Consider the following 17,216-nt stretch of genomic DNA (forward strand, 5'->3'; position numbering starts at 1 on the left):
GCCGCATTGCGTACATTTGTACGCATTCCCGCTAGTGCAGGAACATTAACACATACATTTTTACGCATTACCAGTAATGCGTAAAAATGTATGCGTTACTGTTCCTGCACTAGCGGGAATGCATAAAAATGTACGCAATGCGGCCCGCCGACCTCCGAGGTCGGCAAGCTGCCAGCGGGGGACTGGAGCAGCAGTGAGTGACTACGAGGGCACAGGATGGCTGCATGGGGCTGGTAGAAGCCCCAGGTAAGTGAAACTCTTATTTTGCTTGGACCTTCCTTTAAAGAGACACTGAAGTGAAAAAAAATATGATATAATGAATTGGTTGTGTAGTATGAATAATTACTAGAAGATTAGCAGCAGAGAAAATATTCTAATTTTTATTTTCAGGTATATAGTGTGTTTTCTAATATTGCATCATTCTCTAATATGTGCAGATTACACGACACTCTGCATTCAAAATGTTTCTTTCAGAGCAGTCTGTGAACTAATGACCTCTCCTCTAGCAGATAAAAAGAAAACTGTTCACTTATAGTTGAGATAATAAAAGTCAGAAGACAGCCCTCTCCACGACTTTGAAAGTCGTAGAGATTAATGGCTTTTTTGCATGGAGATAACTGTAGTTTCTTAACTCTTCCTGTACTGGAAACAATTACACTGATGTATCGGATCTTAATGTTTTATTTCTTAGCTGTGCTACACATACAAATCATAATATCATAATTTTTTTTTCGCTTCAGTGTCTCTTTAAGGACTGGCATTTGACATCTGTAAAATGCACAGAAAAATGTGGTGGAGTTTTGGATTTAAATCCAGCCTGCTCCACAACTAGTGTAAATCCATGAAACATGACAGGTTAGTGAAAGTGTAAAGGTGACCATACACTGGTCGATTTGCCATCAGATTCGACCAACAGATAGATCCCTCTCTGATCGAATCTGATCAGAGAGGGATTGTATGGCCACCTTTACTGCAAACAGATTGTGAATTGATTTCACCCTGAAACCGATCACGATCTGTGGAGCTGCCGCCCCCCTCCCCCCTGCATACATTACCTGCTCCGGCCGGCGCGAGTCCCCGCTGTCTTCTTCTCCGCTCCGGGCTCCAGACCGTTCCTGAAGCTACTGAACTTCCTGTCCAGGGGAAGTTTTAACAGTAGAGGGCGCTCTACTGTTTAAACTTCCTGCCGGGACAGGAAGTTCTGTGTAGCTGCAGCCGGTCCGGAACCCAGCCGGGACCAGCGGACTCGCGCCGGCCGGAACAGGTAATGTATACCCGCTGTATTGCGTCGGTCGTCGGGCATTCGAACGCCGCTATCGACGCACTCCCGACCCGCCGGCAATCGAAAAAAATCTTCCGCAGGGACGGATCGACGGGAACGATCGATTTCGGACGGAAATCGATCTTTCTGTCAGCGGTGTGCGCTGCGATTTCACAGCCGATTCGATCACTGTGATCAAATCACGGGAAGATCGTTAGGTGTATGGGCCCCTTAAGACTGTTGGTAGATGTGGTTCTGTGGCAAGCAAGCACTTTAAGTGAACCTGATACGAGAGGGATAGGGAAGCTAACCTATTGATTTTAAACCACACCAGTGGCCTTGCTGTCCTGTTGATCCCTGAGATTTTCCCAAATCTGAGAATTCCAAAATGATCATATTACAAAAATAAATAAATAACTGAAACAGAGCTTACAGTAAAAACTCACATCTAAATAATCAGTAGTTCCTGAGACACAGGGTGCTACAGTTAAAGTGACAGTTGAGCGCATTGTAGGGCCAATTTTAGGGGGAAGCCAATTAACATCTGTATGTTTTTTGGGGATGTGGGAGGAAACCAGAGTGCCTGGAGGAAACCCACACAGACACGGGGAGAACATACAAACTCCTTGCAGATGTTGACTTGGCTGAGATTCGAACCGGGGACCCAGCACTGCAAGGCGAGAGCGCTAACCACTACGCCACTATGCTGCCTGGTTTGCAAGCTATTTTACAAACTATTATTCGTATGAACGATCGGACAAATAGCAGGAGAAAATCTAACCAATCTGATCAGATTGACGGGATTGATCCGAAAGTGTCCGTTAGGGGTTCTAAACGAACATACGAATAATCGTGCGTAAACAATTGTTTAGCAAGATTAAAGACAATTCTTTTCTCTTCAATAGAACATGTTATTTCTGCACAGGTCTGTGCCCGGCAGAAATAGTTTTTTCCAAAACGCACTATCCCAAAACTGCTAGGGTGCTCATATATTACATGATTTTTGAAATTGATATGATGATCGATTGTGGCAGATATTTACGCTGCAACATGGACAATCGATTGTTTTGATCAATTTCTGTCCAAAATCGGTTATAGGGCATGCTCATGCTGAAAAATCTTTGTCACAAGAGCTCAAATGAGTAATGGTGGTCGATTCCCCAACATCTGACGGAACCCATGGCCGGTGTCCCCGTATGTATTGTCACCTCCTCTGGGTCAGTGATGGCAAGTATTGGAAGCTCACCTGTCACTCCAGTGTTTGTTGTATGGTCACTGCAAGCGCCTGTAACACGGGACACTTACGTAATGTGGGAAGGTGGACAAACATACACTCACAATACAATAACATTTCTATAGCACTTTTCTCCCATAGGACTCAAAAGCGCTTAGGCTCTCTCAGATTCAGTAATTAGTAGGATGAAGTATTCACACAACAAAAGTTATATTTCTGCAAATGCCAAACTGAACAGGTGGGTTTTCAGTCTGGATTTAAACACGTCCAAGGATGGAGCTGTCCTGATCTGTTGAGGTAAGGAGTTCCAAAATGTAGGGGCAGCATGACAGAAGGCTCTGGGACCAAAAGTTTCCAAGTGGACTCTGGGTATGACTAGATTATTAGAACCTGTTGATCTGAGAATGCGGGGATTGCTACGCAGCTGCAACATATCTTTCATGTATCCAGGGCCTAGATTATTCAGGGATTTAAATGTCAGTATGCCGATCTTGAATAGGACCCTCCATTCTATAGGTAGCCAGTAAAAGGAGTGCAGGACTGGCGTTTTGTGGCAGTGACGGGGTTGGTTGGTTAGCAGTCTGGCAGCAGTATTCTGTATCAGCTGTAGGCAGTACAAGACCTTTTTTGGAAGGCCAGTGTAGAGCATTGCAGTAGTCCAGTCGGGATGTGATGAAGGCGTGGACTAAGGTTGGCAGATCTTCTGGGGGTATGAGGTGCTTGATTTTTGCAATGTTCTTCAGGTGAAAAGAGGAGGATTTCACCAAATCAGAGATTTGAGTTCTGAAGTTTAAATCCCCATCAATTAGAACTCCCAGGCTACGCACATGATTAGAGCTGCGTAGATGCGTGCCTCCTATTCCCAGTGGTGAAGACTGCAAGTTAAGTTGTTTTGTTATCATGCTCTGCCCTCTGATCAGAAGGACTTCAGTTTTGTCTGCATTTAGTTTCAACCAGTTGTCATTCATCCATTTCTGTAGTTCACGTAAGCAGGCGTTTATAGTTAGAGTTGGGTCTGTCACACCAGGCTTGAAGGAAAGATATAGTTGAGTGTCGTCTGCATAGCAGTGGTATGTCAGGCCATGTTTTTGGATTCGTTTTCCCAGCGGTAACATGTAAATCGTGAAAAGCAGGGGAGAGAGGATTGAGCCCTGGGGCACCCCATACTTAAGTGATACAGGGGTGGACAGGAAGGGCCCCATAGACACTTTGTGGGTTCTGCCACTCAAGAAGGATTGGAACCACTGAATAACTATGCCATCAATGCCGCAGTATTCCTGTAGCCTGTTTATCAAAATGTCATGGTCAACTGTATCAAAGGCTGCAGAAAGGTCTAGCAGTATGAGGATCGAGCACTCTCCTCTGTCTCTTGCCATGAGCAGGTGGTTGCATATTTGGATGAGGGCAGTTTCAGTACTGTGGTGTTTCCTGAAGCCAGACTGGAATGGGTCATAACTGTTTTGTAGGATTTTGGCTTCTAGCTGGAGGTAAACAGCTTTTTCAATTAGCTTGCCCAGAAAGGGGAGGTTAGAGACAGGTCTGTGGCTGGTCATTGCATCTGGGTCCAGGGAGGGTTTTTTGAGGAGAGGCCTGATGATTGCTTCCTTCAGTAAAGCAGGAAATATCCCTGATTGTAAGGAACAGTTAATTTTTAGGAATACCGGTACAGGTCGGGGCAGTTCAACATGAACTGTGTTGGGCCAGGATCCAGGTCACAGGTAGTTAGGCGGACGTGAAGGAGGATGCTTGATGTGACTTCTTCATCAATTTCTTTGAAGTTTGACCAAGGTGTTACATTGTCTCTGCTAATGGTCTTCGGCGCTATATTAGGCTCAGATGCTGTAAGTTGGATGGCGGACCTTATAGCGGAGACTTTGTCTGTGAAGAAATGGGCAAATTGGTCACAGAGGTCCTTTGAATACTCGATATTAAGTTTTGACATGCCGGGTTGCAGAGTTTTTCCACTGTGCGGAACAGTTGGGCTGGTTTGTTAACTGCATTTGCAATCTCTTGTGATAGAAAGGATGATTTTTTTTCCCGTGATTACCTTTTGGTAGCTCTTCTAGTGGAGGATTAAGGCATGTTTGTCTTCTGGGGACTGAGATTTGCACCACAGTCTCAAGTTTCCGGCCTTGTCTTTTCAGCTCTTTTATAGCGTTATCAAACCACTGTGCATGATGGTGTCGAGTAAGATATTTGGTGCGCAGAGGAGCAATGGTCTCAAAGGTGGAGGACACACATTTGTTGTATTTAAACACCAGAGTATCAGGGTCCAAGCTGGAGTCAGTCAATTCATCAAAGCTAAGGTTATCTCGGATATGTTGAGGTGTTAGCCCTTTTAAGCGGCGATATTTTATTTGATTCTTGACCTGGTGTTTGACAGCTGGTATTGAGAGGGAGAAGTGGATAGTGTGATGGTCTGACCAGGCAACAGGATTAATTTCCACATTGGCTATTGACAGCCCAGTATGGAATATAAGGTCCAGAGTACGACCTTTCCTGTGAGTAGCAGAACTGATTGATTGGAGGAAGCCCAGTTCATGTAAGGCACGAGGTAGCTCTATTCCAAATTGTGAAGAGGAGTCATCCACCCAAGTATTGAAATCTCCAAGAAAAATCCATCTGGGGTGTTCCAGTGTTAGGTTGCATAGGAGGTCTACAAGTTCCTGAAGGAAGTCTGAGTATTTTTCTGGTGGGCGGTAGATCAGCAATATGTTAATGTTTTTCTCAGCTGAAAGTTGCACTCCCAAGCATTCAAACGAGCTGGTAGGACCTACAGTAAGTGGTCTGATTTTCAAAGCTGATCTAAAGCAAAGTGCAACCCCTCCTCCCCTGCTTTCTTTCCTGTTGCAGTATATCACGGAATAGTTTGTTGGCACGGCGGCCTCCAGGGTGGGGCCAACTGGTTCAGAAAGCCAGGTTTCAGTCAGGCAGGCCAGATCAGAAGACTATTAGATCATGTATGATTTCTGTTTTGTTGTTTATCGATCTGACGTTACAGAGGACAGCCTTGATGGGGCTACCCTGGGAGCTAGGATCTGAGATTGAGGACTCCAGGACAGAACAGTCTCCAGATGTGTGGCTGTCATCTCTGCTGGATTGTGCTGGAGCTATTAGAGTTGTTGGCTGGGTGTACTCTGTAGATTTTGTCACAGTTATTTTGGTTCTGCAGTGAAGAACATCTTTTCCCACGTCCTCTCGATCCTCCGTCTTTCTGAAGATTCCAACAGACTTAAGTAGAATTATTGTTGATTTGTCAATTGGATAAATATTTCTTGGTTGGTATACACACGCTAGTCTTCAAATGTCAAATTCAAAATGTAAAAAAAAAAACAAAAAAAAAAAACACACCAAAACAGCAGAACGAGAACAACAACATCAGAAATCCCCTCATGCTTTGCACAGCATCAGGGGTAAAAAGCCCGGGCAGTTTTCTTCCGTGCAGCTAAAAATGAGGCTTGTATAAGAGAAACAAAGTTCTGATGCTGTAAAACGGTTAAAGAAACACCAGGCCTTTTCAGTGCTGCTGAGTCGATTTTTAGTCCGGAGGTTCACTTTAGGTGTCCCAGAGTAAGAAAATAAGTCAGTAAAACAGCATGGTTATTAATATGTTTTGCACTGTAAATACACATGCGTATCTCATGTCACCTTGGGTACACTTTAAGCTGCCATCTTGTCAAGTGCAGTATATAACAGAAATCAGCAGATTTCTAAATATGGTTATAACATACTACTAGGAATGAAACTCAGACTCTGTGCCCTTTCCCTAACACAATGGGCCTGATGAACTAAATTCCAGTAAAGTTGCAGTGCTCAGCGAGTACTTTGCAGATCACTGTCCTAGGAGATCATTTTTCATCTAGTTTAAGATATCTTTTTAGCAATATACAATTGAAATCATCACTTACAGCTAGAAGTGGTGACAGCTGGCCAGTGGGAGTAGCTTAGTAAGGCAGGAAGGGGCGGGGCACAGTGGCACAGAAATAGGGGATGCCGAGGTTGCGACCGTAATGGGGCCTTTGGACCAGAGGGGCCCACTAGAGGACCTCCTTCAACCATTTTATTAGCTTTTCATTAGTGCCATGCTGGTATTAAAAACCTTTATATGTGAGTTGAATAGTGGTGAGGCTAGACCAGAGTTTAATTTTGTAAAAAAAAAATAAAAAAAATAAAAAGCAAATTCAGAGCACAAAAATAATTACACCTTTTGCAATCTTAAAGGGATACTGTAGGGGGGGGGGGGGGGGGGGGGGTCGGGGGAAAAGGAGTCCCCTGCTGTTCTCCATTTACACCGCCTCCATCGGAAAACTCATCTCCTCTCTAGGTTTCAACTATCACCTATATGCAGATGACACCCAGATTTACCTCCATACCACTGACCTCTCCACCACCACCATGGAGAAGGTATCCTCTGGTCTCTCAGCTATTTCATCGTGGATGTCTGCCAGGTTCCTAAAAATAAACCTGGATAAGACTGAACTCCTAATCTTCCCGCCCCGTGCTGCTTCACCCCCCACTGACCTCTATGTCACTGTCAATGGCACAATCATTCATCCAACCACACAAGCCCGCTGCCTGGGTGTCACCCTGGACTCAGCCCTCTCCTTCACCTCCCACATCCAAACCGTAGCTAGAACCTGCTATTTCCACTTACGCAACAACTCCAAGATCCGGCCTTTCCTGACCCCAGACACTACCAAACTCCTTGTCCATGCCCTCATCTCCCGCCTGGACTACTGCAACTCCCTCTTGTCAGGCCTTCCTCAAAACCGCATCGCCCCCCCTAAAATCTATCATGAACGCAGCAGCCAGACTCATCTACTCCTCCCACCGCTCTTTCTCCACGACTCCCCTACGCAAATCCCTTCATTGGCTTCCAATTCACTTCAGAATCAGCTTCAAGATCCTATGTTTGGCATACAAATCCATACACAAGTCCTGCCCAACCTACATCTCTGACCTGGTCAGCAGATATACACCTGGCCGCCCACTTCGCTCCTCCAACGACCTCCTCTTAACCACCCCACGCATCTCGCACTCCCATGGCAGACTGCAGGACTTCACTAGAGCTGCCCCTATCCTGTGGAACTCTCTCCCACTGCCCATCAGGCTCGCTCCCACCTTCAACACCTTCAAAAAAGCACTCAAAACTTACTTCTTCAAGGAGGCCTACATCAACTCAACAGTGCCCTAATCCTTTCTGCCAATAACTTCTTGATGCACCCCCTCCTTTTGTGTCACCAGCCCCGCCCTCTAGTTTGTATGCCTTTGGCAGGGCCCTCTCCCCTTGTGTTTCATACTTGACTGTGTGCACTTTACCCAGAATTTGGAACTGGTAATTTTTTACCACTACCATTCCAGTTTATGATCTGGCATTGTACTATTATCTGCATTGTGTTGTGTATCTTATTGCTATTACCTGTATTGTTGTATCTATGGTCTGTTACCTGTATTGTTCTGTCACCCCTGTTATTGTCTGTAATCCTATTTATTGTACAGCGCTGCGTAATATGTTGGCGCTATATAAATCTAATAAATAATAATAATAATAATAATAATAATAAATTACCCGGGGCTTCTAATGGTCCCCCGCAGACATCCTGTGCCCGCGCAGACACTCACCGATGCTCCGGCCCCAACTCCGGTTCACTTCTGGAATTTCAGACTTTTAGGTCTGAAAACCACTGCGCCTGCGTTGCCGTGTCCTCGCTTCCCCTGATGTCATCAGGAGCGCACGGCGCAGGCACAGACCATACTGGGCCTGCGCAGTTCGTTCCTGGGGACATCAGCAGGAGGTAATTTATAAATTGCACTGGGCCCCGGGGGGACATTTAACATTAGTGGGATAGCGGCGAGGCAGTCGGATGCGGAGTCACAAAGTAGATTTCTGACCAATTTCAGCATGAAATTGATCGGAAATCAGCCTGCGGTGTATGGAAGGCCAACAGAACTCTCTCTATTCAGATTCTATTAGAGAGAAATTTGTCTCTTGGTCGAATTTGCCCATCATCTCTAGATGTATGGCTACCTTATAGAGACGGACTGAGGAGTAGTTGTTGACAAGACAAATAATCAGATTCAATGCCAAGCAGATGCAGCTAAAGCACAGCAATACAGTACAATGCATCCCAAATACAATGTTGGAATGCATTAAAATGGAAATTACAATTTTAGGATGCTAGCATAATATTGCCCCAGTTTAAGGCTAGGTCCACACTTGTCCATGTGCAGATCGGATCAGTTTCTAACAGATCCATTTTTCTAATTTTTTTTCCCTCCCCTGTTTTCTGCAAAATGGCATTTTGCAGCATACGTTTCCAGTCCGTAGAAATATATCCCCACGGGGAGGGGGCCACCATGCTGGAGGGGGTTTCTGCATTTCTCTGGGTTAACTGAAATTTATGAGGGGCAGGCTAAAGTTGTACCTTATTTCCTGGTTGAACTCGGACATATGTTTTTTTCATCCCAAATAACTATGTAACCATGATTTGAACACTGGCACATTTGAAAAAGTAGCAGTGTAGGCAAAACCTTTTTCTATGTCTATAGTTCACCCTAGAAGTTGGTCACACTGGATTTCTTGCGCTTTTAGCTTTTCTTCCTTCCTCCACCAAGAGGTGTCCCGTTCCTCATTCCCCTCCTCTTTCCATACGACAGTACCTGTAGCTCATCCAAGCTAGGCACTTATAAAAAAATCTGCACAATTGATTTTCAGTTTACCTGACAACACACTAATGTCAGCAGTAAAACTGCAAATTGAAAAGTTTGTAATGAAGTTCCAGTTTAAACTGGAACAGCTGCACAGCAAGATTCCATTTCAATCATATTACAGCCTATGAACAGTGCCAAACATTTACTCAGAGGCGATGGCAATAGGCAAGAGCGTAAAAGGCTGAAGTGATCTTTTTACAGTACGGTCTGCATAACTGGAATGTGAGCACTGAAAGGAAGCCTGGACGTGGAAACACATGCAAATCTGTAACCTTCCATAATGGTCCCTGTAGCTTGAATTGCTTTTGTTTCATGACTTCAGGTCACCTCTACGTGTTTGTAGTTCCGCTTTACCTGGTACTTGACCAGTCAAAACTAAAGTAAGGTTATGAGAGGAAGAAAAAAAAAAAAAAAAAAAAAAAAAAAATTATATATATATATATATATATATATATATATATATATATATATATATATATATATATATATATATATATATATATATATATATATATATATATATATATATATATATATATATATATATATATATATATATATATATATATATATATATATATATATATATATATATATATATATATATAAATATATATAAATATATATATATATATTTATAGGGGGTCACACATCTGCATTTCTTTCCACAGTTTGCTATAATAAACGTACTGCATTACATGGCCAGTCAGGTTCTCACCAATGCTAGTCTATGGAAGCCACAAGCACAGCAACGACTGTCAACGCTAGCCTTTTTCACTTTAGGTCCACATGGGGGCTTGAAGGGCAGATCTGTACACAGACATTCAGGGCCTGCTCACACAGAAACAGGCCGCAAGCGGTGCACTCAGCTTAGTATCACTGGTGGCTGTGGTGCAGTACAGAAAGCAAACCGCCATTCAATACAAGTAAATAGGAATGATCAATGAGATGGTAGAAATTCCAAGATAATGCACATTTTTTTATACTAATTTATGCAGCTGATTCAATTGAGGAGTCCAATTCCAAGCTGTATACATTAGCATATAATATGCATCAACTCAGATTAATGGCCATCATCATAGACGATCCCATGAGGCTGCGATCCGGCGGCTCGATTAGCCGCCGGATCGCCTCTTCCGCGTGCCCGCCGCGTCCCCGCTCGCGCCGCATTAGATTCCCCGCTCCTCCCCGCCGGCGCCGCTTATCTTCCGCTCGATTCCCTGCCATCGTCCCCTCGCGGGGAGCGAGCAGGAAATCGGTGGAAGCAAGATCCGTCCTGTCGGATCTTATCGAGCCGCATTAGCGGCTCGATTGATAAGGAACATCGTGGCCGCATCTACGCGTGTAAATGCGGCTTAAAGTCAAGTGAGACTACAGACTCCACTACATCAACATTTTCCTGTAGGCAATTTTTTATGGTCCTGTACAAAATAAAAGATGTACATGGCTATCTGTGGGAAAGAGGTGTACACCATGACAGTGTGAACCGGGCCTTGTGAACAGGACCTCATATTTGCTTTGGGTAATGGTACAAGTCTTTGCTCAGTGCAGATATAGGGAGAAGAGAGAAAAGAAAAAATAGAAGAGGAAACCAGAGACAGAAGAGGCAGAGAGAGGAACGAGAAGGGGAAGAGAGAGTGCAAGAAAGAGGAAGAGAGCAAGGAAGAGAGTGAGGAAGAGGAATAGAGAGCGTGGAAGAAAGAACGAGTAAGAGAATGAGGAAGAGTGCAGAAAAGAAAACTAGGAAGAGAGCAAGAGAGGGGGAAGCAGAGGAAAGGGTGAAGGAGCAACAACTGCATTTATCAGTGTATATGTTACAGCCAGAACCCAAAGTCTGGCCACTTCGGGTCCTGGCTGGTCAAAATGTGAAGTGGGCGTGCACCTGCGGCCAATGTTAGAGATGAACAGGATTCCATGCTCCCAGCACCGTTAAATTAATGAAACCCCCCCCCCCACCGGCGGCAATGTAACTGATTAAGCCGCTGCTTCGGTTCTGCCTCCTCTCCTCCCCCTGCCTCTGTCTCACATACAGCTGCGGCAGCTGGGGACCACGAGTGTTCCCCAAAATCATTTGTAGCAGCAGGAAAGCAGAGCGGGAAGGCTGCAGACATCATTTCTGCCAGCACCCGCTCTGCAGGAACGAACGGCAGGATTCCCTGCCGCTACGAACGTCCCTGGGGGCCAGAGTTGTTTAGGAGAGAGGCAGGGGGAGGAGAGGAGGCAGAGCTGAAGCGGCGGCTTAATCTGTTACATTGCCATCAGGGGGGGGAATTCATTAATTTAACACCGCTGGGAGCGCGGGAATCCTGTTCATTTCTATCATTGGCCGCAGGTGCATGTGCCACTTCGCATTTTGACTGGCCAGACTTTGGGTTTTGGCCGTAACACATACAATACATAAAGGGAAGTAGTTTATTGGTGTGATTTAATCAAAACCTGGCCTAATGCAGGATATGCTCATCATTGGACCCTAGCAACAAAATCTTCCAGCCAGAGATGGATATGGTTTGTCTCATCTCTGTAGTTTCTATGCTATGAGAAAAAAAAAAAAAAAAAACGGAATAAATAGGCCATCATCACACTGCTCATAGGCAGCAGGTGTAAAGAGAAAAAAATTACTACATTGGAAAAAGGGTATACCTTGCACACTAAAAACAACTGGAAATCCTGACTCAACAGAATTACAAATGACTTGCCACTTCAAATACATGTATGTAAACTGCATTTAGGTAAACTACAACCCAATTCACCTAGCTTCTTCAAAATTCTGGCTGTGTTCAATCCATAAGGTCTGTAATTATGCAGCAATGACATAGGTACTCATCTTAGGGCGAATACACATCCATTTTTGATTGGCCAATCTTATCGCTTCCATGCAATAGAGCTTACCTACACAATAAGCGCAACATTCAAAATCTCTTGGCTCTCATACTACTTGAAAGTGGTAAAATTGGATATGTGTACACACCCTAAGGAGCCAAGTAACCCAAACAAAAAGGAGCTTAGCAATCACAAAAGTCACGCAATGAACACAAGATGCAGGCCATGTCCGGTCCGTGCATTCATACATACGTACATGTGGAGGTTTGTGCTAGCTTCTCCTTGGTCTTCAGGGCATGTGCTCTTTCCTCCTTAAGCCTTTCATCATCTTTTAAAAGCGATACTAATTGCTTGGCTTTCTCTCGTACATTCACACCTTGATCTTTCCCATCTCTATCCACATACTGGAAATCTTTCAGTGTCTGAATAGCATATATGTTTTCCTTGCACTGTTGTGCTACCCGCTCAGAGCCTGTCTTTATTAAGTACTCCATTAGAGTCATAGCCTGCAAGTGAACAGAAAAGTAATTAAATCGTGGAAAAAAAAAAAAGGAGTCAATTACAAAAGTCTTACAATTCCATTCAGTTACTGGTAAGTGCACACTGGAAACATACTGTATATAGCATCCATTATTCCTGGTAAGAGATTACTAATAGCTTGTACATACAGTCACAAAAAAAGAGAAAGTAAATCCAAGTTCAATTCTAAGGTTTTATTAATCATAAAAAATAAATAAATAAATGGATTTCCACCTAACCTTAAGTATGGCAAATTCCACTGAGTCATTTAACAACAAAGCCAAAATAAAGATAATGAGGCTAAAATTGAAGCTATGTTCACAGAGAGACGTTGCGGAGCTGTGTAATAAAGTCTTATAATGCAGCTTACCGCACTTCAATAAGCCTATGGGATGCTCACAGTGCGACGTTAGCGTTCCACTGTAACGTGTAGCGTTATGGTAATGCACTACTGCAGCGTGTTACCACTAAACCCATGTTACCGGGTACAGGAAAACATACTTTATACCTGAACCTACTGTATGCGATGGTAATGCAGCATTAATACCTTTTTTTTTTGCATTGTAATGCTGCGTTGAGACTTTAACGTCACATTACAACACAACGTCCCACTTTGAATAAAACCTAATTTTTCCGCTCCCAAGCTAGACAGTTGGTATGAGGGGGACTGTGCCGATATGCTACTTTTGGATTCCTCCACACATGGCAAATCGCTTAGGATTCAGCCACACTATAAGCGCTTTCTGGTCACATTTTAAAAATCGCTCCCATTCACTTTCATTAAAATTGCGGTATAAATCGCCTCGATCGCATACACTGAAAACTGCGTCGATTTTTACTGTAATTTTAATGAAAGTGAATGGGAGAGATTTTTAGAAAGCACTCAGAAAGCACTAATCAATCACAAGCACTCAGAAAAGCGCTTATAGTGTGGCTGAGACCTTAGAGCACACCTGAAGTGACCACAAAAAATGGCAAACTAAATATGTCAATGTATGATAGGACCATGACACAAGATCCCCTGCTTGGCCACGATCCCTACAACTGCCCTGCTCTGATGCCAGTTTGTAGGGCCAGTCATTCACAAACTGGGTGGGAGAAGGTGATGGGTCAATGGAGAGGAACCTGGCCAAACAGGGGGACCAGTAAGTGTTGCATTTAGTTTACCGTTTTTGGAGTCAGTTCTGGTGTCCTTTAGAGAGATTTAAGTTTGTAAAGATACAAGTCTGTGATGCAAAAAGTAGCCAGTGTCTGAATCCAGAGCAGAGCAGGTATTTTAAAAGTGATATGTAAAGATAAAAAAAAGGCATTCAGTGCTGCAGAGGACCAGGAAAAAAACTGAATGCAGCAGGGCTTTAAACAGTAGAAGAAAGTGCAATGGTCCCTTAGGTCTATACAGACACATACCAGAGCAACGCGTACAGTGTCTGTGGTGGTGAGAGGAGGTATGTTGGAGCGCCTTGCAGAGGGGGTGGGGTAAGTTGGCTAGTTCAGAATTGTGAGATTTGTGTACGTGTTTTTATGCTTTCACTTTGACTAGAATGAGTCCCTTGATTGTTACTACTGTATATCTGTTTTTTTTTTTTTTTTTAAACTTTTGATATGTCGCATATTAACTGTACAAATTTGACTGTTTGCATTGCCTGAATATATGAAGCCTGTTCCTTTTTGGGCAGGTAGAAGTGAAGTGGAGTTTTATCTGAGGCAAAAAGTAAGCGTTCATCCATGTGCGAGACAGCAATGGGAGCTAACCACGTTGGTCACCACCACTTGCACCAGTGCGCCACGCCTCTTTACATCTTCCCGATACTTCTTCCTTCACAGCTGGAAGACTAATGTTCAGGTTCAGTATTGACTTAAAGGAACACTATTTACGTAAATTTTTCAATTGAGATAGGAAATGTTTGGGAAGTGCTGCCAAGTACTGGTGTATACATTTCACTGGCAACCTCTTTGTTTACTGTTACCAAAATAGTTTCACATTTTACTGAGGCCAAAACTGAGGCAGAATGAACCATGAGGGGAGGGAAGGGAAAGCAGATAACCGAGAGCCCAATATAGTGTAGTATGTATTGGAAAAGGGGCATAAATGAAGCGTAAGTATTATACATACAAACCGGGGTTACCACCAAGGTAACCACTGTAGAAGCAGGTGGGGAGATTAGACCTGTCCCCACTCAGGATTAAGAAGTCGCTCTCTGTGGATAGAAGAAAAGGAGGGTGAACCACCCTTCCACCAAGGGTGGATAGCTTGCTTTGTAGGTGTACAGAGGTGCCAAAAGTGTAAAATACGCTAAAATCGTTTAAAACCTTCAGGAGGCGGTGGTGGACCAGCCACTCCAAACAGACACGATGCTGAAGATTATGGTAACAACAATTTATTCACATACTCCTAGAGATAACTGGCAACTCGTTTCAGATCTCCAGATCCAATCATTTTCTTGATCAGAAATAGATCTGAAGTGAAAATTGCATGGTGTGTACCAGGCCTAGAAGACAGTCTTCACCTGCGTGAAGCAGAGCTAGAAACAGAAATGGCTCAGAAGCAATCTCCGTGCACAAAAAAAAACATATTGAACGTATTCTATATAAATGTCTTGATACACAAGAGAGAGTAACTTAATAGTCAGTGTTACACAACACAGAAAGAAAATTCCATGTACTTGAGGAACCATTTCTCCATGAGGCAGCAAAATATCTGATCACTTCTTCAGACTAAGCAGATTAGGCATGTTTGCCTTCCAATCTAAATTTTATCGTAAAAGGTGAATACTACACAGAGTGCAGTATTCTCCCCAGAATTTTTTTTCCAGCCGGGTGACATGAAAAAGTAGCCGGCTGGGGGGAGATGAGAGACTGCTGGGCCGGCGCTTCTCTGTACAACTCTGCTCACGGCATAGGAGGAGGTGAGCCAATGACAGCCGGGTGCTCACCAAAACTAGCCGGGTTGAGCACCCGGCTAAAAAAAGAGTCTGGGGAGAACACTGGTATGAGTAATCACTAGAATTTCTATACATATGCTTTATCAGATTTAATAAGAGGCAGTAACAAAAACATGTTGCTAAACAGAAGCAGAAATGCATTTCTGGCAGCATGAACTGGCAAAAATGCGGGAATTCAAGAAAAGCATGTAAACAAAAATCCCTTATTCACAGCAAAACTGATTTTGTGCAAAATGCCAGAACATATGAGAGAGAGAGAAAAATCGGTAAGTTGCTCATACACCACAGGCCGATTCTCGATCTATAACATGCTGGAATCTATCCGGAATCGGCCTAGTGATGCCGCCTTCGTCAACCCGACGCTGTGCACCCCCCACGGTGCCAAGTTCACTATATATTACCTGTGTGTGGCCGCTGCTGGCTCTGTCCATACACGCCCCCATGTAATTGCCAAGGTACACGTGGGCGCATGTGTGTGTAACGTCACGCGCCCACGTTACTCCGGCAACCGCGTGTGGCACGTGTATGGACGGAACTCAGAGCCAGCGGTGGCCACAGGCAGGTAATGTATAGTGCACTGGGCACCAGGAACGTTTGTCCAGATATCGCTTGCCGTCACCACCGTGCACCCCTGTCATGGAACAGCCGTGAGAAGCGCAGGCGAATCGGGAAGATTCGCGCAGGTATTTTTTGATCACTTCCCGGTTAGATTTGCGCAGTCATTGCAGCGATCAGAATGACATTTTTTCTTTTCCTGAAGCATGTTTGTTGACCAGTGAAGTTAATGTTTGTGTAATTAGCTGATTCAAAAGAAACTTACAGCTGAGTGTTTCAGCACAATTTGGCCTAACCTACTTTAGTATGCAGGAAGCCCAGAAAACAGTTCACACGTACCGGTCACAACTCTGACCAGGTAATGAACCTCCTAAGTTACCTGTGAAGGACAGCATACACAGGAATAGTCAGGAAAACCCACAGTAGGGGGCCTATTCAGAAACTGCAGTCCCATAGACAGAACGGCAGCGACACAGCACGACTTCGTAGTAGGGACAGCCCAAAGTGAAAATATAGCCAGTCATTTTTTGGTAAGATTGTAGCAGGATGCCACTGACTAGCTCTACGAAAATAACACATTTAGGCGCAGTTGAAATTGCGCACGTTTTAAGAGATCGTGGGAGTTTGTAGCCCATTCCTAAGCAGAGTTATTAAATTTGGTGCAACCACTTGGGCTAGACTCAGGATTCTTGGTCTCTCTGATTCCCCGGATCCACTGTGTATTAATCTGTTATCAATGCAAATGTGGCATTTATTGGTGTTGAATTACAGAGTTTTATAAGTTTGAACCTAAATCTCTCTCCAAGGACTTGAACTGTGATTGGTTTGCCAACCAGAGGGGCGTGCTTGGTCCCACCCCAAAACTAGCTTCCATAAAACCAGGATGCATACAAGGAGGGGCAGTCCTCCCCTGTGTACCATCACCTGATCAAGCCAGCCAGAGGACCATGTGTTTGGCAGCCATCTGCCTGAACTGAAACAAAAGGACTGTGCTCAGATTTCCCAGAAAGGACATTTTCATATTTTCACCTGACCTTAAATATACATATTTTCTTCCCTTTTTATTTTCATACTGCGCTATTATTGTCTCTATATTTATTGATTTTAATGATTTTCTGTATATATTAATTATTTATATTGCATCTATAATGTAAACACGTGAGACCACGAGCGT

The 17,216-nt window shown here is 43.9% G+C and overlaps 1 protein-coding gene across 11 annotated transcripts in view; it reads right to left on the reverse strand.

The window, feature by feature from the left end:
* The window catches only part of EPN1 (epsin 1), a 128,789-nt gene that overhangs the window by 46,417 nt on the left and 65,156 nt on the right, over positions 1–17,216 (reverse strand). For all 11 annotated transcript variants that reach the window (XM_068241037.1, XM_068241034.1, XM_068241033.1 and 8 more), the window contains exon 4: positions 12,283–12,532. In XM_068241037.1, coding sequence (XP_068097138.1) covers positions 12,283–12,532 — 250 coding nt within the window. The remainder of the gene's footprint in view (positions 1–12,282; positions 12,533–17,216) is intronic.

The sequence above is a fragment of the Hyperolius riggenbachi genome, chromosome 6 (assembly GCF_040937935.1).
Source record: "Hyperolius riggenbachi isolate aHypRig1 chromosome 6, aHypRig1.pri, whole genome shotgun sequence".
Taxonomy (NCBI): domain Eukaryota; kingdom Metazoa; phylum Chordata; class Amphibia; order Anura; family Hyperoliidae; genus Hyperolius; species Hyperolius riggenbachi.